The sequence below is a fragment of the Aplysia californica genome, unplaced genomic scaffold (assembly GCF_000002075.1).
Source record: "Aplysia californica isolate F4 #8 unplaced genomic scaffold, AplCal3.0 scaffold00102, whole genome shotgun sequence".
NCBI lineage: Eukaryota > Metazoa > Mollusca > Gastropoda > Aplysiida > Aplysiidae > Aplysia > Aplysia californica.
In genome coordinates, this window is record NW_004797372.1 from 185,159 (window position 1) to 210,742 (window position 25,584).

At 41.8% G+C, this 25,584-nt stretch overlaps 1 protein-coding gene across 2 annotated transcripts; it reads left to right on the forward strand.

Annotated features, from left to right (window-relative positions):
- Nucleotides 1-410: 410 nt before the first annotated feature.
- LOC101855010 (threonine aspartase 1) lies at nucleotides 411-21,688 on the forward strand. Of its 2 annotated transcripts, none has more exons than XM_035968974.1 (13): nucleotides 411-449; nucleotides 2,972-3,039; nucleotides 4,205-4,273; nucleotides 4,594-4,714; nucleotides 6,949-7,033; nucleotides 8,319-8,392; nucleotides 10,171-10,292; nucleotides 11,903-12,301; nucleotides 13,996-14,074; nucleotides 14,785-14,898; nucleotides 16,079-16,162; nucleotides 17,599-17,672; nucleotides 19,314-21,688. In XM_035968974.1, exons 3-13 carry the CDS (start codon nucleotides 4,208-4,210, stop codon nucleotides 19,416-19,418), a joined length of 1,323 nt encoding a protein of 440 aa, XP_035824867.1. In that variant the 5' UTR covers nucleotides 411-449; nucleotides 2,972-3,039; nucleotides 4,205-4,207; the 3' UTR covers nucleotides 19,419-21,688. The 2 variants fall into 2 exon arrangements, with proteins under 2 accessions (XP_035824867.1, XP_005095409.1); XM_005095352.3 differs by having other exon boundaries at nucleotides 417-677.
- The last annotated feature ends 3,896 nt before the right edge of the window (nucleotides 21,689-25,584 follow it).

Here is a 25,584-nt window from a genome sequence, read left to right on the forward strand (position 1 = left end):
ATGATCTAACAGCACAACTTACATCAAGTGCCCTCTATAATATTATGTTGTAATGTCTTTACAAAAAAAGCATAGATCTAACTGCCCTAGAATCTAACACTTCAGTTGCAGGTCACGGTCATGGTCAAATTAGATTCCTTCTGCTAGACAGGAGGCTGCCATCTTGCCTCTTATAGCTTTAACTAGATCTAGATTTTTTAAAAACTCGCAATGAATTATGACCTTTCTTCCAAAGAATTCACTTTATCAAGTGCATATAATAAGTAATTGAAGAATAATATACATTCAATCCCCTTTATAGAATAAATGTTTGCAAAAAACGCTAAACCCTAAGACATCTTTTTTCTATTATTATAAGCGAGAAGCCAAGGGAACGTACTCTAGAAAACTTCATTTATTTCAGTTTCACAAGTGGACTCAAGTGGACTGCTTTACTATGGAATGAAACAGTTAGTTTGGCTGAGTTTGGTATTAAAGTTTCTGGACACTGGACTCTTCACTTGGCTATTAATTTATAATCTTTGGTTTCAATGAATAATCGCTGTTAGGCGAGAACTTTGATCTGCTAGAACTTAAAGTGCTTTGGATATTCAGATAAATCTACATCTAGTATATATCTGAAATCATGACAGAAACATCTTTTGACATCAACAATGTTTTCATCGCCGTGCATGCAGGTGAGATGATTGCATTTTAAATCGGAGTGTCTACGTACACGGTAACCGGGCACCTAGCCTCAGTGTCTACGTACACGGTAACCGTCAACCGTGCACGTAGTCTCTGTCATGTACACGGTATCCGGGCATGTAGCCTCAATATCTACGGGCATGTAGCCTCAATATCTACGTACACACGCGGTAACCGGCAACCAATCAATGTAGTCTCAGTGTCATGTGTACACAGTACCTACCTGGGCAGTCCAGAACTCCAAGTTCAGTTTTTGTCATCCAGTGTTGCCTTCATCCCCACCCCTCCCCCGACTGTACCTTTAAAAAAATCAATAATCCCCCCTTTATGGAGCCCTTAGATACTTCGCAGCTCACAGACTTTGAATGAACTTTGGTTACCCCCAACCGGTACTCACAATGTGATGCACCCGCACAGGTTCACTGACTGGTCACGATGGCGAGCCCGACAAGACGCTTGTTATAACTTTCTTTTTGGAAGGACTTCCGTAACGAGCGACCACCCCATCAAACACAATAAAGAAGAGGCCTAGACCTAACCCTAACCCTACCCCTACCCCTACCCCTACCCCTACCCCTAACCCTACCCCATACCCCTACCCCTAACCCTAACCCTAACCCTACCCTTACCCCTACCCCAAGCCCTCAATTTTGCTCTGTCTCATAGTGGTCGCTCGTTACGGAAGTCCTCCCTTCTTTTTTTTCAGAAAGTGACAGCACAGGACAAATATTGATTTATTTTCATTCTGGTTACCGTGTACGTAGATACTGAGACTAGGTGCCCGGTTACCGTGTACGTAGATGCTGAGACTAGGTGCCCGGCTACTGTGTACGTAGACACTGCATTTTAAATTCTGATCTCTTTTTACACTCTTACTAAGTGGCTTACTCAACACTTTCACTTTCAAGAGTAGGCCTAGATCTAGATTCTAGATCTAGACTCTAGACTAACGGTAGACTAAGAGCTGACAGTGTAGTGGTGCAAGTTAATAATTTTTGAGGAAGGAGTTCCGCAGAGGGCTGGCCATCCAACGACCCCTAGAGATCTAGATCTTACCCTAACCCTAACCCACATGCGACTAAATGTGGAACGACGCAAACATTTTTTGCTAAGACGGCCATCTTGTGTGACATCAGACCGAGATACCCCTCAGATCACGGGACTACATCTAAATAGGCAACCACATGGCACCAAAGATTGTGTAAAGAATCTTTGATGGCCCGACGCTTTGGTGCGATGTTTTTCCAGGAATAACGGTAATGGGATATAGGCCTATCTATGATGCGATGCTCCGATTATGCTTCTCCTTATCTCTTCTGCGCATTGTTTATCGCGCCCGGGGGAGGGGAGGGGGTAATCTTCCGGCATCTTTGCGGCAATTTTTGCGCGCTTTTTTTGTCTTTGCGTTTACTTTGTTTCAATTTCAAACATCACTACCAGAATTCCGAAATGTTATTAACATACCGGTAACCTTGTAACCAATCAGTAGAGCATGGCTGACAGACCGTTTGAAACACATCGATACGGATAATATGTCAAACCACTGACCCAACATGTCGTTCCAAGAGGAATCTCTATAGATTCTTTACTGTACCGAAGATTCTCCACACTAAGAATCTTTGACTGTACTACACAATCTTTGGTATCTCCACGGCTTTCTAAAATAGTCTGTGGGTATCTCAGGATGTGATGACATCACATTACTAAAATTAGCCGCCAATCAGGCAGGTGTGTCGTTCTATGTTTAGCCGCATCATGTCCCTAACCCTTACAGTTTGCTCAGTGGATCGTGTCTCGGTAAATGCCGACCCTCAACAGAATTCCTCCCGTTATTGATGTTGAATAAATATATCTATCCCACTCTCTGCACTTCAGGGGCTAATCGGGTTTTGGCTCCACCGATTATTCTGGTTCGAAACAATTACTTTTTGTCGCACACCATCCTGGTTTTCATCAAACATAGCTTGAATTAGTCTTTAATAAATGCCTGCATTGAGCTCCCTCAGCAATAGACCAGAATCTAAGAATCATTTACTCTCTCAAGAAAGCTGTTTTTCACAAACTCAAGTGTTTCAACCTTGATTTTTTAGTATTCCGTACTTAGTGCTTCCTTCAAATGGTCAACAATTTGCGTGTGTATGAAGAGGGTTTTCAGGATTTTGCGCAACTTCTGGGACACCTTGTACATTAGTATATATAAAATATTTATCTAGAGGGCATTTGAATTTGAAAAGGAGAGCTGTTCTCAGTTGTAGTCAAGGTTTCTCATCTTTGTCTTCTGCAGGAGCCGGAAGTCATTCTGAATCCAATGACCTTGTGTACAAGTCTGTGTGTAAGCGAGCATGCCAACAGGTAGGATTTTTTATTCTAGGAGCCATGCGATATGAACATTAATGTAAAGCATTCTGTCAGCAGATTCTATACAAAACTTGACATGATATGAGACAGACTTTCCAGTCTGTGTGTTTAATGAAAACGTTACTGGGTGTTCCAACAAGTGTGAGTAGATTCTTCACCATGAAAGAAGTCTCAAAATAGTTTACAACAAGCCTGAAGGCGGTTTGTCTTGAGATATAGATGTACAATATTCTCTGCATGCACTTCAGAAGACTTGCAAATTTTAGAGAAGAGTTTCTCTTGAAGTGTCTCGTCATCAGCTTTGGCTATGCCATGCTCTCTGAAGTCACTTACTGTAAAGCCGTGAGACAAGCTGTTCATCGGCCATTCCCAACTTCCCAACTAAAATGTTATTCTGGTCTCACAGAGCAACATGATGTGCTTATTTTTTTTCTACTTTTTAGTCATGATCATCTATGAAAGTGTTGGGTAAGCTCAGTAATAGGTTTCATACTGGGCTATGGTGCTGGTGGCCTTGGTTTGAATCGCCTGTTGTGTTTGGGACGTTCTAGGGCGTAGGTTGTTTGGGGAGTTTTCATGTCTCTCCACCCATTTGACTTGGTCGTATCAGATATAGATATAATATAATAAGATTTTGAGATCTTGCTTCTAAAATTATCTTACACTGTTGGAAAGGGTGTTAACTTTATGCTGTTATCATTAATGACAAACTACTGTTGTTTCAGTGACAGTGAACTTCCTTGAGCAAGTTCTTCAAGTCTTACATGTATGATTTTACATGGGTGACTGGTACATGATGGATGACTTCATCATGAGTTATCTCTTTCTTGAACTTTTCTCATTCGTTGAAATTTGTCAGTTTTAGACATGACCCAATGCAAATGTTGTCCGGAGAGTGTCAAAGCTGTGACAGCCCCTTCAGACCTGCCCAGGCAGAACCAACAGAGATTAAGTCGTAGTCGCAGTTTGTTTTGAAGAACAAAATGGGAAAAGAGGAGATTTTTTCAGGTGTCAAGCAGCACTACTCTCCCGGAAATGGAATGAGCTTGTTGTTCCTTTTTTGATCGCTGAGTTTTTGTTCTTTTTTTTAATCGCTGAGTTTTTGTTCTGCATTTTTCACATTGTTGAAGTGACTGTCGTTTTGTTATTTTTCCTCCAGGCCATGCTATTATTACGGGCGAAAGCTTCAGCCCTGGAGGCTGTTACTGCTGCGGTGGCTGTCCTAGAGGTAGATATTTACGGAGCTTTGACGTTAGTCATTTCCCTCAACATCCCCACCCCAAGAGATATATATATATTTTTTTAAAACCCACAAAGCGAAAAATCTCCCAAGTCTCCTCCCCCGGCCCCAATTGATCGGAGGTGATTAATTTCCGGATAAATAAAGAAATCTGGTTTCCTAAAATTGTTCTGATTTTTCTTGATATCCGGCTGACTGTTGAGAAGTTATAATTGCTTTTTAAAAACATGAATTTCAGAAACTTATTGTCCTCGAACTGAATGTCTGAGTTGTCATATGAAATGTCCTCAAAACTTTCTCATCACTAGGATGACAGTTGTACGAATGCTGGCCAGGGTTCGAACCTGACGTATCATGGAACTGTAGAGTGTGATGCTTGCGTCATGGATGGGAAGTCACTCTTGTTTGGAGCAGTGGGAGCACTCTCAGGTGGGACTAGTTGATGTAGGCGTTTTTTTACCCATTCTTTCATTTGTAGTATCAGTATGCTATTTTAAAAAGTTTTAGTAAAAGTTTTCAGAAAGATCTTCATTTATGTTTTATAGACTACACCAAGGCATTCGACAAAGTTAGGTACGACAAGATCATCGACATGCTGGAAGTCCTCAATGTTGATGGGAAGGACTTAAGGATTATCAAGAACATATACTGGGATCAAACTGCTGCAATGAGAATAGAAAGGGATGTGTACTTTCTCTAGACTTGTTCTCCCTGTATAGTGAAAATATCATGAGACACATAGAAGAAATGCCAGGTATCTCGATAGGGGGACATAATATATAAACAATCTAAGATATGCAGATGACACAGTCCTAATAGCAGAAGATGAAGCACACCTGCAGAATCTATTAAATGTCATCGTACAACATGGGCTTAAGCCTGAATATCAAGAAAACCGAAACAATTGTGATAAGCAGAAAAACTCCAACCCCAACATGCAATATCAAAATCAGTGATACCATCCTCAAGCAAGTACAACATTTTTAATATTTGGGGGCCATTATATCATCAAATGGGAGATGTCACACGGAAATTAAAAGCCGTATTTGCCAAGCAAAAGCAACCTTCCACAAAGTGAAACAGATACTCACAAACATCAATCTGTCTCTGGAAACGAGAAAAAGAGTACAGAAAAATCACATCGAGCCAATCCTATTATATGGGTGCGGAGCATGGAAATCAATAAACAGCTGGAAAGAACAATTGTGGCGACAGAGTTGTGGTTCATAAGACACATGCTGCGTATCCCATGGACAGCTAGAAAAACAAATGAAGAAGTCCTGGTTGAAGCAAATTGCAGAAGACAGCTTATGACGAATATAAGAAAGCGAAGGGCAAATTTCTTCGGACACACAATGCGGAAAGAAGCATTGGAGAATATTGTAACAACAGGCAAGTTTGATGGAAAGAGAGGCAGAGGCAGACAGAGGGAAAAGATACTGGACGAGATGACAATATGGCTAGGAGCAGCAAGAACAACAGACACAATTGCTACAAAGCAAGACAGAGTGAAGTGGAGGTCCATGATCGCCCACGCCAGTCAGCAAGGCATCGGATGATGATGATGAAGAGTTTTACGGCACTTGCAACACAGTAAGGTCAAGTGCCGAAGATTAGAGGTGTTACAAGAGAGTAACAAACATAAAAAAGAAGGTGGAGAGATCAGGATGATAGATGTTTGATGGGAAAGTAGGAGCAAAGCACACCAGAGCACCCGCCAACCACCCACAGTGTGCTGTTTCTTTGTTTCTAGCGTTCTGACATTTTACCCTCTTGTCTCTTCAAAGCTGTTTTCTGTTCGATGATAGAAAATAGTTGCAGTTCTTTAACGCCGAGAACACTGGATTTTTTTTGTGAGGACACACTTTGCAGAGGTTGAGCTACCCCCCGGGGCAGTGGCACTGACTGAAGTGTCTTTAGGCCATTCCCAAAGGGGGGACATTGCTCGTTCAAGCATAGTAGAATTGTAAATGGGCTGACTCATGGCATGCTCATAACTATGCCTGATCTGCAACAGGGAGCTGCTGCTTTTTCTTTCCTAATCCTTACTATTGTCATTTTCCTCTACTTCTATTGTATGTGTGTCTCTCTCTTGTGACCTGCTATTTCCGGGGTGCCTTGATAGTCAAAGCAGACCTTGTGCTGTTGAAGCTAGAGAGGTGAGCAGTCTAAGTTTTGATTCCCTGTAAAGACTTCTCTGTTGACACCCACCCCTTGGCGCTCATATGACCTTATGCAGTTGCGAGCGCCGTAAAACCCTCTACTATTAAAAAAAAATAGAGGTTGAGCTGAATCTGTGTGTAATACGTAATTGCACAAGGAATTAGTAAGCTCTGTGTCATATGCTGACGAATGACACCAGTTGTTGGAGGTAGCTTTTTTTTTTCAGCAAGTCTTCTCCTCCATTTGTATCTCTGTAATAATAATAATAATAATAATAATATATAACATTTATATAGTGCATTTCCAAAAAAGTAGCTCAATGCGCTTTACACTGGAATACCCATTTTCAAAACCTTTCTTACTACTTCTTTTCTTCTCATGCAATATATATTTATGCACACCCACACACACACACACTCACACACACACACTCACACATACACACACACACACACACACTGTTCCACTATGTGTATAACCAGGAAGTCTCTGTGTTCCAGGTGTGGCTAATCCCGTCTCTGTCGCTCGCCGGCTGGTGGAGGAGCAGCAGCTGGGTGCTCTCCCCTGTGGGCGCGTTCGGCCAAGGTAGGCAACTCTGTTAGACCGAGATAGGGTAGGCAGCTCTGTGCGACTGAGGTAGCTAATTCGGTCTATTGATTCTTCATTTGGCTCAGCTCGGAAGGGATCAAGAGTGGGAGCCACTGCAGGATATTGTGGCCGTTACAAGAAAAATGAGTAACTCAGTTTGACCTTGCATTACTCATTTTTATTGTGGTGTAGCGATGTTATTATATCAGAAGGAAGCTATTCTGCTCATTAGCCGGGTTTTAACCCTAACTGTACGTCGTGTTTTACTACCGTATCCATATGCCATGGGGAACTCTGCGCCACAACTTTACAAAGAGGAAATTTACTCGTTAATCCAATCCGTACGCTTTGCATAGCAGTCTGTCAAAATGATTTTTTGAGATGTACTGAAAGTTTCAAAGAGATTTTCGTACTAGAAGTATTCTAAAATGTGAAGAATACAACCCCTGGGGTACAAAATGACCCCAGGACGTATGGATAGGGTTAAGAAATAAACATTTTGAATGTAAGTGTTTTTACACTTCCAGTGACATTCAGATCATGTGGGAAGCGGGCTGCTGACCCTGCCTGTCAAGGCCAACCCAGGCTGAGGGGGGATACAACTTCCCAGCAGAAAGACTGAGATACTAGAAAAAAGTGTCTCCTGACTCAGGAATTTAACTCGGGTCTCTTGCATGCAACTGCGAAGCTGGTTGTGGGTTTTTAAGGACAGATGGAACAACTTGACGTATATAGACCTGTACAAGAGAGATTTTTGACTATTATTTTAAAAGTAGAGACGGAGGGTGGGCTTATGTGTGCTTTGTGTTTGTGAGTGTGTGCAGTATACACTTATCATCATCGTGAAGTGCCAGATCTGAAGCAGACATCAGTAGTCATGATTCACCACTCAATTTTTTTGAGCGGATGTTTAAAAAAAATCTACCTATATTACCCTGGTCTTTGCCTGTGACCCGTCTGTTCAAGTTCTTTAAATAAGTTGTTCTTTGTCCTGCCTTTTTTGCCAGAGCCATAATTGTATGAGATGTTGTCCGTGATCCTTTTCAATTTGAATATCTTTATCTGTCCTTTCCTTTTCCTTTTAGTATAGGGTTTTACGGCGCTCGCAACTGCATAAGGTCATATGAGCGCTATCTGAATTTCAGTCAAGTCTTTGTTAATGTGTAGCCATAAAAAAGTTTATTCTGAATACTTTACTTGTGGGGCAATAGAGGTATGTTGAAGCGTATCGTCTGACTGCGATTGCTGAGGTTCCTGTGTGTTATTTCTGTTTTTGTTGCAGCATTCTGGTGGGAGCTGGCGCCAGGAGCTACTGTGAGGAGCAGGGATTTTCCGTCAAGGCAGATCTTGTCTCAGGTTATTGTCTTGTACCTGTACCTCTGTCTCACTGACAGCTCAAAGACAGCCGATCTGGTTGAGTTAACTGTATGAGTTTTACACCACTTTAACCCTTCCAGTCCCGGCCATTTTCCATTTTTGTGCACTCCCTAACCCCAGCACCAGCCAATACGGCAGTATTTCAGAAAAAGGGGCATGCATTCTAAAAAGTGATGTAGTGTCTTTGTAATGGGGTTTTGATAATAACATATAGCAATGTTTAAAGGTAAATGAACAAATATCATGAAAATTAAAATTTAATTAGGTCCGTTAATTTTGAAAAATGCGCTAATTCGGTACCCCCCGAAACTGAGAATTTACGCCCTTTTGGGACAGTGGGAGGTACAAGCCCTGCTGAAAATATACGTGCATGGGGCTGGAAGGGTTAACTGTACAGAGACAGTCGAACCTGCCATGACGGCCACCTGTACAAACTGCCACTTTCCATTTCCCCCCTTGCTTTTTTTCTGTATAATTTAACCGAGTAAAATGGTCACTTGTCCAACACGGCTGCGGTCACCTTATTTTATCAACCCGCTGTCAAATTTACCTGCCTCAGGCGGACAGGCATGGTCACTCATTGCCCAACGCTTTGTTATGAATTTTTAATCAGAGGGGGAAATTTGTGTTACGACTGCCAAGTACAATGCATACTTGAAAAATAATTCAGTGGCTTCATCGACTTGCCGTTTGCCATTGCTGGTCATCCCTGTTTTTGAGAGAGGGTAAAATATCTTTCTGAAGAACTCATTTCAATGACCACCCACCTAAGGTCATATCACCGAGATTGCCAGACATTATTTGTGAGTCAAAAGTTCACTGTGGGTGGTTGGCGGGTGCTCTGATGTGGTTGGCTTCTTCTTTCCTATCAAACATCCATCATCTTTATCTCCCCTCCTTCTTTTTCGTGTTTGTTACTCTCTTGTAACACCTCTAATCTTTGGCACTTATATGGCCTTATTGTATTGCAAGTGCCGTAAAACGCTTTAATAAAAAAAATATAACAAAAGTTCACTGACCTCTCTACAACTAGAGCCCCCTTTTTTCTTTGTGTTGTACTCTATAATATTGTTTTCTGTTGAATTTCTTCTGTTTGGTCAAGAAAAAAAGTTGTTGTGCAGCTTCTGCTTTCTTGCTGTCCCCTTCGAATGTATTTTCTGTCTGTCTTACTGTATTCCTGTACCAAATGGCTGTGCTTGTGTTGATGGGCATATCTAGACTCACAGCCTCCGGGGCGGTGCCACTGACTGTAGTGTCTTTAGGCCATTCCCAAAGTGGGGACGTTTCTCATTCTAATGCACAGTAGAATTGTAAATGGGCTGATCCAACAATGTCATGCTCATAACTGTGCCTGCGCTACAACAGGGAACTGCTGCTTTTTCTTTCCTAATCCTTACTGTCGTCATTTTTCCTCTACTTCTTTTGAATGTTTGTCACACTCTTGTTACCCGCTATTTCCGGGGTGCCTTGATAGTCGAAGCAGACTTTTGTGCTGTTGAAGCTAGAGAGGTGAGCAGAGTAAGTCTGATACCCTGTGAGGACTTCTCTGTTGACATCCACCCCTTGGCGCTCATATGACCTTATGCAGTTGTGAGCGCCATAAAACCTCTACTAAAACAAACAATATCTTGACTGAACCCCCTACCCCACTTGCGTAGGTATTGCTATGGGTAATCTGCTTTTTGTTTTTCTGGTGCACTCATAGCTGAAGCGTTGTGTTTTCTGAGTCGTCTAAATTTAACCATCTTTTCTCACAGGAAGTGCCCTCAAGACATACAATCGGTACAAGAGGAAGTGCCAGAGAGCGGAGTTATCTTCCCTGAAAAGTCCCAAAACACGGAGACTGGGAAATGAAGATGTTGTATCTCAAGACAGTGCTGTTAGTACTGCGTGTCTCTTTCTCGTTGTTCCTTTCCATTCTGTCCCAGTGCTCATTTAGAGTAGACGAGTTTACAGTGGTACTGGTTGCTTTGTTCTAAGAACTGTCGGTCCCATTTTTGTTGGCTTGATGTTTTTGTTGCCCTCGAAATTCGTGTGTTTGTCTTGATTGGATTTCTGCCAGCATCTTTTTCTGATTTTTATTGGTGCTTTATTTGAGCTTTTGTTCTCAGTTTTCCTAGAGCAAGACTGTCATGATAGTGTTGGTCTGCGTTACTGTATCCCAAACAACTAGCTGTCCAGTTCTAATGATAAAGGATTGCTGACAATGGATTTTCAATAACACTCTCTATTTTGTGGAAAAAGTAATGTGCTGTTTGCCTGATACAATTTATAGTACTTTTTCTTCTTCTCGATCGCATCACATTTGAAGTCTGGTATCTGTCATAAATTGGGCCGGCCTGCTAAGTTCATCTGTCGGCCCATATAGCTTCTCTTGTAGAGTCAGTGGGGTTTGCCACGTTTCCTGTCTCAGGGCCCTGTGTGTCTTGCAGTGCTGAAGGATGTAATTTATAGTACAAAATGAAAGGCTGTAACACACAGTAAGGTGCAGGGGATTGCAGGGCGCCACTGGTAGGTCGTACTTCTTTTCTTTCCCATTGCCATTTCTGCCTCGCCTTTTTTCTGCACTGCATGGCAGTTGTCGTGTCAATGTGCTTCTTTTTACTCAAACGTTTATCATTTCCAATATATATATGAGCCTCCTTTCCCCCCAAAGCACATTTGTATATCTTTTTTTATGTTAAAAAATCTAAAAATTACTTTTTTAAATGTTGTAAGAGCCTGACATGAATGTGATCTTTGTTTAACATTTCTTTTACCTGTATGGGCTAGGGCATGCTGATATCTGAGTTGATGTTGTACTGGACTGCAGGGTGGTTGACCCTGGTTCCAATCCCCAATGAATGGGTGGTTGGTGGGTGCTCTGGTGTGGTTTGCTCCTTCTTTCCTAAAAAACATCTATCGTCCTGATCCCTCCTCCTTCTTTTTTTGTGTTTGTTACTCTCTTGTAACACCTCTAATCTTCGGCACTTATATGACCTTATCGTGTCGCAAGTGCCGTAAAACGCTTACTACAACTTAAAAAGAGTTTGGTTTGCACTCGCTACATATTTGTTCCCAATGCATAAGGATTTGAAAAAAAACCAACCTACCAGGTAGCATTTTTCTTGCTCTTTATCCCATTCCTAAATTAAACAAGCTGTGGGTGTTGTAAAGCTGTTTTTACTGTCCTACCCCAACAGACCTGATAGCTTTCTGACACTATCTTATCTTCCTGGGGAACGTACAATGCAAGCTATCATTCTACAGATGCTAAGACACTAACATACTGACAAGATCTCGTGCTGTCTGTAGCCGGGAACGTATTTCCACCTGGGTGAGGGAGGAAAATTTGTGTATAGGTCCTTTCCTAAGGATACAATGGAGGGCCAATGATGGGGGTCAAACTTATGACCTTTCGGTGACAAACCTGACAGCCTATCCTCTATACCACCTGTGCCACATTTATGCGGGCCTGCGGGTGAAATTATTGTTTGTTATTTTTTCCAGACGTCGGGACCATTGACAGACTCAAGAAACCTTGACCTTGGACAGGACGGCGCCCGTGATGATGTACCAGAAAACATGGGTGGGGGTGAGCGGCGGGGTGTTACCGGCGGAGTACAGGAGGACATTGCTGCGGAGACTGGCGATGTACCGGAGGACATTGATGAGGGAGGAGGTGAGACCGGCAGAGTACAGGAGTACATTGAGGAGGGGCGGGGTGAGATTGGCGGTGTACAGGAGGACATTGCTGCGGAGATCGGCGGTGTACAGGAGGACATTGCTGCGGAGATCGGCGGAGTACAGGACACGGTCGGGGCGGTGTGTGTGGACCACGAGGGCAATGTGGCGTCTGCTTCCTCCAGTGGGGGGATCTGGCTCAAACACCCGGGACGTCTGGGACCTGTGAGTCGGGTTTTTTTTTTCAAATGTAGTTTTGTTTTGTTTTGATTGTCGATTTCTTTTTTGTTTTTTTGGTGATTATATGTGTCTCGGCGTGATGGAATCCGGCGCTCGTCAAATGTTAGGCATGTAGAGTTATTGGTATCAGCTTAAAGCTTGTTCATTTGTCTGTCTTTTGATGAAAAAAGTACCCATTGATTCACCTTGAATAGAAGTGGATGTGTTTGCGATTGGAGGTGGTGAGGGTCGCCTGTTTTCAGAGGTAAAATTAGCTGAAAAAATGGCTGCTAAAGTTTTGTGACTTCCAAAGCTTGAGTGTCCTTGGAAACTGAACATTTACTTTTTTGTGCCTTTGAACAACATTTTTCAGAAAAATCAGCACAGAAATTAGTTTTTAATTGGAAATAAAAGATGTTGAGCAAAAAAAACCAGTCTTGATCCTTTTTGTCAAACATTCTGTAAAATGCCAGTATCTTTAATTACATTATTTTGACGAGCGTCGACCAAGATTCCTCACATATTTCTTTTTTGTTTTATTGTTTTTGTTTTTGTTTATTTGTTGTTGTTGTAATGAATGTTTTTCACGCTTAGTTTTACAATATTCTCTTATTGCACCTTTCCCTGGCTATAAATACTCAGGTTGAGCGGAGTACTCCATCATCCCAGCAGATACTGTATGTGGGTGGTTGGCGGGTGCTCTGGTATGGTTTGCTCCTTCTTTCCTAACAAATATCAACCATCTTTATTAAATCTCTCCTCCTTTTTTGTGTGTTTGTTAGTTTCTTGTAAAGTGGCGTCGATAGCCTACTGGTTAAGCTACCGGACTCGTAATCGTGAGATTGCGCGTTCGGGGGTTCGAGCCCAGTGGTCCGACGTTGTGTCCTTGGGAAAGGCACTTTACACGAACTTCCCACTTGGCTCGGTCCTATCGGCGACGGACGTTAAACTAGGAGGTCCCGCCCCTTAAATAACCTAATAGTGTTGATAGGGGCGTTAAACCATTTCAGTTTCTTGTTAGACCTCTAATCTTCGGCACTTGTATGAGCCTAACTGTGTTGAAAGTGCTGTAAAACTCATTACTAAAACACAAAAAGACAATCTATTTGACAATTTGATGTGAAGCTGTAATGGTTACAGTGTGTCAAGTGAAAATGTTCGAGTGTCTGTATCGCTCTTGCCCTGCACTAAATGACCCATTATTGTCTCGATGTGCTTCTCTTTACCCCAACAGACAAACAGGCATAGCAAGCGGGTGGCCGGCGGGTGCTCTGATGTGGTTTGCTCCTTCATTCCTATTCATCATCTATTGTCCTAATCTTTCCTCTTTCTCATCTTTATATGTTACACCCCAGTAGTAACTCCTCTCATCTTTTGCACTTATGTGACCTATTTGTGTAGCCAGGTGGGTGGTTGGCGGGTGCTCTGGTGTGGTTTGCTCCTTCTTTTCTTTCAAACATATATCGTTCTAATCTCTCCTCCTTCTTTTTTGTGTTTGTTACTCTCTTGTAACACCTCTAATCTTCGGCCCCTATATGACCTTATTGTGTTGCAAGTGCCGTAAAACTGTTACTAAAACTAACTCTTCTAATCTTTTGCACTTATGTGAACTATTTATGTAGTAAGCGCCGTAAAACTGCCTGAACTAAGCTAAGCCTGAGCAACGTTGTAGAGTTCTGTGTGTTTCTCCGTTCCCTCAGGCTGCGATCTACGGCAGTGGCTGCTGGGCTCAGAACCAGATCTCTGGGGACAGGCCGGGCATCGCTTGTGTCACTTCAGGTACGTTGAGGGGGGGGGAGGATACAGGCCAAGTTTTAGGTACCTCGTTGGGAAGGGGGGGTGGGGCAGAACAAGATCTCTGGGGACAGGCCGGGCATCACTTGTCTTACTTCAGGAATGTTGGGGGGAGGGGGGCGCAGAGGGGAGAAAGGAGAGCGAGGGAGAAACTGGGGAGGAGTGTTAAGTAGAGAGTGAAGGGGGCGAGAGAGGAGTAAGAGGTTGGCGGGAGGGGTGGGGATGGGAGAATTTTGTTTGTCAAGCGTTTTACAGTGCTCACATGAGTTTGTTCACCCTACACTGTCTGTTTGTGCCTGTGATTCTGATGTTTTTCATTTTTTCATGCTTCTTCACTTCCTTTCCTCCATTCCTCCACATTTCCCTAAACTCCCACTCCCCATCTCCCTTTCTCCTCTTCCTCCAATTCTTACCCTTTCCTCCTCTTTCCCTTAACTCTCACTTCCCCCTCCCTCTTCAAACGTCTATCGTCTTCATATCTCCCCTCCTTTTTTGTGTTTGTTACTCTCTTGTAACACCTCTAATCTTTGGCACTTATATGGCCTTTTTGTGTTGCAAGTGCCGTAAAACACTACAACTAAAAACTATTTTCTTCCCAACCTGCTCCCTCTGTCCTCCCTCCTCCCTGACCTCCCCCTCCCCTCGTCACAATTACTTCACACCACCCCCCCACCTCCCACCCACTCCATCATCAGGCTGCGGTGAGCACCTTATCCAAACGGTTCTAGCCAAGACGTGCTGTAACGCGACGCGCTGCTCCCAGGACATGACGCACGCTCTCACTTCTGTCTTCAGGGAGGACTTCCTAGGTCTGTGTTGTTTCTCGATTGATGTAACCGCGTAGCAGATATGCAGGCCCATGCCCACACTTTTTTTTTTCGATCTTCTTTTTTAAACCCTATCCGTACGTTGTGTTTTACTATCATATCCATACAACGTGGGGAACGCTGTGCCGACACTTCCAAAGAGGATGTTTACTCGTTAATCCGATCTGTACGCTTTGCATAGCAGTCTGTCAAAATGTTTTTTTGAGAAATACTGAAAGTTTCAGAGAGACCTTCGTACTAAAAGTATTCTAAAATGTGAAGAATACAACCCCGAGGGCACAAAATGACCCCAGGGCGTACGGATAGGGTTAATGCACGGACAACTTACTTGGAAAACCTATACAGATTGGTGATGGGGAAAAATCAGGACAATATATTGCTTTTTTGATAGCATCTGAGCAAAGGAATCAATGGGGAGCCATGATTGCTGATGTCTGTCACAGACCTGGCACTTGATGATGATGATGATGACTGACTATAGTATGACATTTCATGAATCTCAATCGGCATCTGTGGTTTAATTGGTAGCCTGTTAGGCTCTTCACCATTGCATGCAGAAGACTAGAATTTGATTCCTATCATGTGGGGAAGTTATTTGATTGAATATCTATTTCTTTCTGCTAAGATGGTGTATCTGTGGCGTCGGTGGCCTAGTGGTTAGGCTCTCGAACTCACAACCGTAAGGTCGTGGGTTCGAATCCCATCAGGGACCTGACGTTGTGTCCTTGGGAAAGGCACTTTACACAAATTTTCCTCACTTCACCCCGGTGGGAATGGGTACCTGGCTATAGACAGCGAAAGATCTTGTCCGTTTGTTAGTGTTTGAGCGCTTAATCAGCTGCTTGCACTGTATGCTTCCCGGGAAGCTTAGAATGTTTCGGAGTGTTCTATGGTCTGCTGGGGTAATAATATAGTGTTAAACGCATAGAGCCTGCTGTTGAGCGGGGATATGCGCTATACAAAAGCTATTTATTATTTATTATTATTATTATTATCTTGCACAGTTCAGGTTGACCCTGACAGGCAGGTCAAAGCAGGTAGAATTTTGACTTGTTTGTCAGTATTGCTTGTGATGGCGACAATATATCGTCTTATCCTGTGATATTTGGTACTTATTTGTTACTTCTTTTTCTCATTTCTTTTTCATACTCATCGTCGCCAGGCTCAGAATTTTTGTCCTCAACTCCTGTCAAGTACGGAGGTGCCCTCGTACTGAGATTACTCAAGTCGGACCCGGGGCGAGAAGGTATTCTGTGGGTGGTTGGCGGGTGCTCTGGTGTGGTTTGCTTCTTCTTTCCTATCAAACATCTATCGTCCTTATCTCCCCTTCTTCTTTTTTATGTTTGTTACTCTCTTGTAACACCTCTAATCTTCTGGCGCTCATATGACTGTATGCTGTTGCGAGTGCCGTAAAACCTCCACTAAAAACTAAAAAAAGAAGGTAATCTGTTATCTTTGTTTGTCTGGGTGAGCTCATGTGCCTTATGAATTGGTGGTTGGGAGGTGTCACTGCTGGGACATTTCAGAAACCCACTTTCAGCACTTTTTAAGGACCCCCGGGTGAGTGTTGAGTTCCTGCGTGCTGTCGGCATCGCTGACCGTTTATGAAGCCACAGCGCCAGAAGAGAGAGAGAGAGAGAGAGAGAGAGAGAGAGAGAGAGAGAGAGAGAGAGAGAGAGAGAGGTGTCACTGGAAGGTCCTACTTCTTTGCTATTCCTCTTTTGTTTTGTCTGTCCGTCTCACTTATGACTCTATGGCTCTTTGTGATTCTGTGACTTTATAACTCTTTGGCTCTTTGTGATTCTGTGACTTTATGTCCGTGTGAGTCTGTGACTCAATGTCTATGTGACTGTGTGACTCAATGTTTGTAGAACTCTGTGACTCTTTGATAATGTATGACTTTGTGATTCACAGATTGTGTGTCTCTGTATAACTGTGTGACTCACTGACTCTGTCACTCTATGACTCTGTGACTCTGCTGTGTGTCTGACTCCATGACTCTCTCTGTGACTCTGTGACTCTGTCACTCTATGACTCTGTCACTCTATGACTCTGTCACTCTGTGTGTATGACTCTGTGACTCTATGACTCTGTCACTCTATGACTCTGTCACTCTGTGTGTATGACTCTGTGTGTATGACTCTGTGACTCTCTCTGTGACTCTGTGCCTCTGTGTGTATGACTTTGTGATTCCGTGACTCTGTGGCTCTAAGACTCTGTGACTCTGTGACTCTGTGTGTATGACTCTGTGACTCGATGACTCTGTCACTCTCTGACTCTGTCACTCTATGACTCTATGACTCTATCTCTCTATGACTCTGTCACTCTATCTCTCTATGACTCTGTCACTCTATCTCTCTATGACTCTGTGACTCTCTCTGTGACTCTATGACTATGACTCTGTCACTCTATCTCTCTATTACTCTGTCACTCTATGACTCTGTCACTCTATCTCTCTATTACTCTGTCACTCTATGACTCTGTCACTCTATCTCTCTATGACTCTGTGTGTATGACTCTGTGACTCTATGACTGTGTGACTCAATGTCTGTATTACTCTGTGAATCTGTGTGTGTGACTCTATGACTCTGTGTGTATGACTCTGTGACTCTGTGTGTGTGACTCTATGACTCCGTGACTCTATGACTCCGTGACTCTATGACTCCGTGACTGTGTCCCCAGCTGAGCTGGCTTGGATCCACTCCACGGCCAGCATGTGCCTGGCCTACATGGCCGGAGGACACAAGGCTCCCAGGGTAAGCTCGCGGGGCGGCTCCGTTACTTGCTGTTGTTGGTATTGGTGTTGTTGGTGGTGTTGCTGTTTTGTTGTTGCTGATGTTGTTGTTTTTGTTGTTGTTGTTGTTTTTGTTCTTGTTGTTGTGTTGTTGTTGCTTTTGTTTTTTGTTGTCGGTGACAATGGTGATGATGTTGTTGTTGGTGATGTTGTTGGTGATGTTGTTGTTGGTTGTCATGATGTTGTTGGTGATGATGATGTTGTTGTTTTTTTGTTGTCGGTGGCAATGATGATAATGTTGTTGTTGTTGGTGGTGGTGATGATGATGATGTTGTTGCTGTTGGTGGTAATGTTTTTGTTGCTGTTGGTGGTGATGATGATGTTGCTGTTTTTGTCATTGATATTGACGATTTTGTTGTTGTTGATGATGTTTCAGTTGTTGAATGTGTTGCTGTTGACATCAATGGTGATGTTTTTGTTGTGATGATATTGCTGTTGTTGCAAACTTTCACTGAAATCCAACTTCTTTTCTATCGAACATCTCGAACATCTATCGTCCTGATCTCTTCTTTTTTAAAATGTTTGTTACTCTCTTGTAACACCTCTAATCTTCTGCACGTATATGACCTTATTGTGTTGCAAGTGCCGTAAAACTTTTACTAAAACTGAACAACTACATAAGAAAAGTTTTGGCTTGGAACACAGTTTATGCCAATAAAACATAGCCTCCATTTTTTTCTTTTTTTTCTGAAACGAAGGAATATTTTGTCCCCATTGACACAATTTAGATAATTTGGTCGCTTTTAAGGACCAGCGGGCTAACCCAGATTTTGGGTGGTCCCAGAAATCTTGACCTATACCAAAAGTGGGCTTTGTCCTACCTATAGGAGAACTTTGGTTTCATTGGTGTGTATATTTGCTTGGTTATAGTAGAGAAAACTCTCCTTATCCTTTAAAGAAACTGAACAAGGGGCAAAAACTTTATCTTCGATTTTCTCAAAGCAGCATTTTTTGGGATAGCCCCCTTGTGCTTAAAAGCGACCATTTATGAGGCGGGCTTTGATCGTGCCTGTCAGGGTCAACTCAGACTGAGGCTGAGAGGGATACAATGTCCCAGCAGCTGGACCAAGATACTCAAAGAGAATCCCCCCCCCCCCCCCAAACCACCCCGAATGAATCGAACTCTGTGGTCTTCCGTGTGCTGTGGCAAAATGCCTAACCGCATGTAAACCATACGTGGCACAGGCAGTAAGTAGAGTGAGTGAGCTGTTGTTTTCAGTTTGGTTTGTACCTCGTCTGTGTTTTCAGCTTCTGTGTACGCCTGCTCCTGCTGGGATTTCTCTGCGCACGTTTCCAACCTCTGTGGTGTAGCAGTTAGGCACTGTGGGTGGTTGGCGGGTGATCTGGTGTGGATTTGCTCCTTCTTTCCTATAAAAAGTCAAGAGGTGTTACAAGAGAGTAACTAACACAAAAAAGAAAGAGGGGGATAAAGACGATAGATGTTTGATAGGAAAGAAGAAGCAAACCACACCAGAGCACCTGCCAACCACCCACAATTTAAAATCAATTTTATTTATATATATATATATATATATATATATATATATATATATAAATAACAATTATATCATAATTATAATATTCTCACCATTCTCGTTGACAGGCGACCTTGTCCCGTCTGGATCCTGGGTGCCCTCCTGGTCGCTCGATCGCCATGGGCGGCCACATACAGCTTCTCTCACCCGTCCACCAATCACAGACTCTCTGACGAATCACAGACGGGCCTACCAAACTATCGTAGACCGTCCGCCCAACCAATCACAGATCAGCCATCCTATCACAGACCAGCTGACAAACCTATCAGTACTATTACGGAGTAGCCTACCAACCAGTCACAAACTCTTTGACAAATCACAGACTGGCTGACCAACCAATCACAGACCAGTTTACAAACTAATCATAGATGAGCCGTAAAACACGACGTACAGATAGGGTTAACCGCAAAATTCTTCTCATTCTACTTTTTTTGCTTGAGAAATATTCTCCTATGCGGATGCATTGGTCATTGTTGGACATGGACGGATGAACTATTATTATTATTAATATCATTTATATCATATATTGTGTCGGCTATTTGGTGACCTCAGAAAATCGTGAATTTGTTTAGTTAAATAGTGATAACCACTACTTCCGATACATGTTTTTGTAGATTTTTAAATCATCTACAAAATGGCGTCTTCCTTTGGCAGATCCGACTAGTAGAGCCAGAGATATTTTGATTTGAATTTAAGCCAAGTTTCAACGTTTGATATATTTTTCCCCACTTGCCTGGCAGTTTTGTAACTTTTCTGGCAGTTAGAAACTTTCTTTATCTTTAAAATAAGCCTAGAATGGCTGTATTTAGCCCTGTCTAACGGCGACTAGAGCCAGCACACTTGATAGCGAAAGTTATTTTTCTATAGAGGCAGCATTGGCCGTGTTGCTTCGCGGAGTCGACAGTGCGTTCGGGGTAGGGCTGGGCAATGAGTCGCTTTAGCACAATCCGGATAACATGTTAGTGCACCTCTTCGGCAAAGCCAAATGTTATGAACTGCTTCAGCAAATGGATGGGTTAGCATCACTTCAACACTAATGTGTGCTCCCACTTCGGCAAATGAGTCAGGAAAGAGAGTTAAGAGTCTGAATTCGGATGTTTCATTGAGAATTATCCAGTTATCCGGATATGTTTTCCGTATTTTTCCCACCTTTAGTTCGGGGTCTTTGCCGCATCGCACTTTTCGCCTTCCTAGTCCTAGTTGTTTGGTTTTTTTCTATAAAATATTTTTAATTTTTACTGAGCAGGAGATGATTGGAGCATTCCCATGATATATCTGTTCACAAATATTATGTTTTAGTTTAACACTTAGTTTCTTCTGACAAGGTCTGTGCACAGTGATTTTGAGTTTGAGGCTAAGATTTAAAAAAAATAGATTCTAGAGATTTTCTAGAGACAAAAAAATAATTTTTATTCTTTTGGCCCACAGTTGCACATATTATGTATCATGTATATTGTGCAGTTAGCTCTTACTAAAGTCTTCATTCTTAGTTTTAGTCTTCGATTTTATATGCTAGTTTTTTTCTCAAGTTTCGTAGGCCCAAGTCTCTGCCTTATGATTTATTTGTCATTTATAGTCTTCATCACTTATACTCGTAGTTGATTTATCTTTAGAAAATTCTTTCCCTTTTTCCTCAAAATGTTCATCATTATTTTTGTTTTATGTTCACACAACTGTCTGGTCATAATGAAAATTACTAGGAATAGCATCTACGATCTAGTAGGCCTCTTATGTGATTTTCAATCAAATATTTTTTTCATGCCTGATTTTTACCTCAGTTTGTTCTTTTCTCCTTTTCTAAAGTCTGGTGCAGTTTGAAATTTTGTTTTCCTCTTCTTATATTCTCTTTTAAAAATGTGTTGAATAAGACGATCAAAATGATACATGGTACATGCCTTTCCGACTATTCCTTGTTGAAATATCATTGCTTATTTTCAAATTCATCCTTTTTCGGACACATGAAAATTTACCCCGCTCTTAATCTACAAGTGATTTATGAGACTAAACTGTTTCTGTTTGTTTCATATGAAAGTACACATAATAACCTTTGATTTGATGCTAAAAACAGGAAAAATCTTTACAGGTTGCGAAGCTATGTGCATTTTTATCGATTTTTGTCCTCCTTTAGTCGCAAAATGCCGTGTAAAAAAGGACCAGATTATGAGCGAAAAATAAAGTAGAAAAAATCCCATAACTTCTCAACAAATTTCAGATATTGACAAAATTAAAAAAGCACTGTGATCAGTGTGGCAGGAGGACCTTTCATTTGAGCCTATTTTCATTAAAATCTAACAACTTTGAATTTTTCACTGAACTGCCTAGTAATATGTGTCCGTCTATGCTTATGGTAGAGAAGATGTGTTTAGAGTATGTTTGTGTGGGTGGTGACAAGAGGAACACCAAACTAATGTGCCAATAAAAATTAATTGCATCTTATATTGAAGAAAACAGAACATGTGTTTCAATCTTTTTAAGCTATTAACCTTCCCAGTACGTCGATATTTACTTGTGAGTTTGGTGACTTCCATAGTTTAAGAGTCCTTGGAAAATGCAAATTTAAATTTGTTGTGCCTTTAATCAAGGTTTTTCCATAAGATTCACACAAAAAAAGTGTTTTCCAATGGTCATACAGGGTGGTGAGCCAAAAAACAAAAATTAGAAAAAAAATGTCCAAACTGGCAGAAAAATAAATGCAGATTTCTCGGATTTCATTATTTTGACGAGAGCATGATTTCACCACGATGCATTGACAAATTTACATTTTGTGCTATTAATCATTTTCCAGTAAAATTCACAGTGAAATGTTTTTATATTGACATGATATATAATAATAATAAGGTGTTGAGTCAAGAAATAAACATTTACAAAATTGGTCAAATGAGGAAACATAGCCTACCTGTTTCTTCAAATTAATTATTTTGACCAGCGCCTGATTTCACCGCGATGCCTCACAAATATGTGTGTGTGCCTAAACAAAGCTGTACCAAAAGTTGCCGCAGACCATTTTGAGCTACAGGCTGACAATGACAAAAAAATCACTTTTTTGACCAAATTGTTTTTTCCCCCCCCCCAAGTTTGTATGTGTTCTAAATTTAAAAGCTAAATTTCTCAAAATTAGATTTTTATACCCTACCTCACAAAATGTGCAATATCTCATAAACTACTTTACTTGAGATATCTCAAAAATTAAAAATACCACTGTGTTCAGCTTTGAATGTCCTATCAGGTACAAACCTTAGTCAACTCAAAATGGTCAAAATCCTACTTTTGGTACCTTTCTTTAGGCACACACGCATATATTATTTCTTTCCCTCCATATGCACTCACCAAATAGAACAGCCGTACAGACATATATATGAAAATATACCATAATGTCATCTTCGTGCATGAAGAGCTAGACCTGAAACAGACATCGCCGATCATTTCTCCGTGTGGGTGCTCTCAAGAAACATATTACACGTAGGCCAATCTTATGCTTTCCTCATCACCCACTGTTCAAGTTTGGAAGATTTCCTATAGACTTTACAATTACAAAGAAAAGTATCAAGACCGATGGAACACCAACACAATGGTAGATTACTGTTGAAGCATTCTAAGAAACTGTCTGGCCTGGCTACAACGCACCCCAGCTAGCCGCATTGCCGTGTAAAATGGTTAAAATGGGTTAACGACCTGTGCTGCCTCCAACATCATTCAGATCATTTAGGAGGTAGGATGCTTTGTACCTGCCTGGCGGGCCCAGCCCAGGAACAGTGGGATGCAATATCCCCGCAGATAGAGAGCAATACGGGAAAAAATAACTTCTTTACTTTGTAAAAATCGAACCCACATTTTCAGTGTGCAATAGCAAAAAACCTGACCATTACGCCACAGAAACCACAGAAACCGCAGAAACCACAGAAACCGCAGCTTAAACACATTTTTCATTGCTAGTTAGTTTGTTTTGTAGACGTAGGACCTACCATTGGCCGCCTCCACACTCCAATCACCCGCTTTTTTTCATTGCCTACATCAGCTAAAAAAAAACGACTAATAAAAACCACCAAAGACCTGAACTAGAATTAAGTTTCATCTTTTATTTGACATAATATGATATTTATGACAGTAACAATGAGATGTGTGTCTATATGAAACATGGTCACTTGGAAATTGTTAATTGTTATGTACATTGTGTACACGGACAGATTCTGTAGCACAACATGAAGTGACGGGGGTAACTGACAGAATGGGGGGACACGCCCCACCACATACAACTACTACACTGTCCCTAAACTTTTGGGGTTGGGGGGGGGGATTGTGTGTGTGTGTGTGTGTGTGTGTGTGTGTGTGTGTGCATGTGTGAGAGTGTGTGTGTGTGTGTGTGTGAGAGTATCATGTGTGCATGTGTAAGAGTGTGGTGTACGTGTGTGTGTATGTGGTACACTAGCTCTTGGAGTCGTTTGTTTGTGTTTTTCTGGTCATACTGACAACAGGAAGAATCAACTTGTTATACATTTATCAGGCAACAAAGATTTCATGCTGGACAAACTGAAATTCAACAACACCTTCACATTTTGTTTTCGTGAAGAGCAACATGATCTGTTTAGGCTTTAAGTCTTAGCATGCAAATAAAAAGTTAGTGAACTTTAAAAAAAACTTTCCAAATCCACTGACAAATAATCAGTTTGATCACAGGTCCAAGCATGCAAATAAAAAGTTAATGAACTTTAAAAAAAAACGTTTCATAAACTGCTAACAATTTATCAGTTTTACAAAATTAAGGAAACAGAAGCAGATGCTAGCGGCAGTATCAAACATTGTCAGAGAGAGGCCAGATAACATGGCCATGTATAAAACAACAGAAAAGATCACTAGGGAGGGCCTGAGATGGGACCACGCAACACTCCAACAAACAAATGGTCGCTTCTAAGGACAAGTGGGCCAACCCAGATTTTGGGGGTTTCCAGAAATCTTGACCTACACCAAAAGTAGGCATTGCCCTACCTATAGGAGAAGTTTGGTATCATTTGTGTGATTAATTGTTTGGTTATATATAGAGAGAAAACTCTCCTTGTCTTTTAAAGAAACTGAACAAGGGTCCAAAAACTTTACCTACGATTTTCTCAAAACAGCATTTTTTCCAGATAGCCCCCTTGTGCTTAAAAGTGAACAAATGAGGTCATCTGTTCCACTCAAACAAACAAATAAAGTCATCTGTTCCATTCCAACAAACAAATAAGGTCATCTGTTCCATTCCAACAAACAAATAAGGTCATCTGTTCCACTCAAACAAACAAATAAGGTCATCTGTTCCACTCAAACAAACAAATAAGGTCATCTGTTCCACTCAAACAAACAAATCAGTCACAGGGGTAAAAAACAATCTAGGTGGAGAAGAAATGTCCTTGCTGAGCACTTGGCTGCCCTCACAATTCTCACAGAGTTTTCAAAGCTCCTCACTCATTCGCTTCCGTCCTATCAGGGATGGACCTTTATTAATTCCGAGACCCTGCCTCTTAACCCTATCCGTACGCCCTGGGCTCATTATGTACCCCCGGGGTTGTATTCTTCACTTTTTAGAATACTTCTAGTGCGAAGATCTCTTTGACACTTTCAGTATTACTATTACTCAAAAAAATTTTTTGACAGACTACTATGCAAAGCGTATGGATCGGATTAACGAGTAAATTTCCTCTTTGGAAAGTGGTGGCACAGAGTTCCCCACGTCATATGGATACGATAGTTAAACACGACGTACGGATAGGGTTAAATAACCTAGTAACGCTGATATGGGCATTTAAAATTCAACCAACAGACTTACTTCTCACAGTAACATCATGGCTGAACAAGACCACATTTGCACCAGGCAGGCCTCAGCCTATCATTTCACTGCACCCAGCCACAGCTGAGCATACAAGACAGTGACCGGCAGCCTTGCAGTACACAAAATCTACACTACAGCAGCCCCACGTTTGACAAGGCAGTCTGCCCGTGTGGGGCTCAACTGGTTTCTAATTTTGCCGAGTACAGCAGGTTCTACATTGAAGTTCTAAAGTCAATCCAACTGGCATGTGTGAAAATAAAACGAAACAACTGGTGGGTGAAAATAAAACAACTGGTACCGGGTAGGAAGTAACACTTTCCACTTCCAATCCCAGGGACGTAGAGAGGCGACCAAGTGCTCGGCACGTATTATGACCGTTGACCTATTCTGGGTTGAGCAATGTATTCAATGTGAACACAGCATATTGCTTGCAAAAGTCAGGCCCTGACATAGGCACATGACACATGTGTCTCACCAGACACCAAGTTATTATACCAGAGAAGAATGTTTGTGCAACACAATGACACTTTGGGATC

Excerpts from the sequence above, each read along its gene's own strand:
- LOC101855010 (XM_005095352.3), top strand. The coding sequence starts at position 626 with ATGACAGAAACATCTTTTGACATCAACAATGTTTTCATCGCCGTGCAT. Across the intron at positions 3,040-4,204 it reads GTAAGCGAGCATGCCAACAG|GCCATGCTATTATTACGGGC; the intron begins GTAGGATTTTTT and ends TTTTTCCTCCAG. Across the intron at positions 12,302-13,995 it reads ACCCGGGACGTCTGGGACCT|GCTGCGATCTACGGCAGTGG; the intron begins GTGAGTCGGGTT and ends CCGTTCCCTCAG.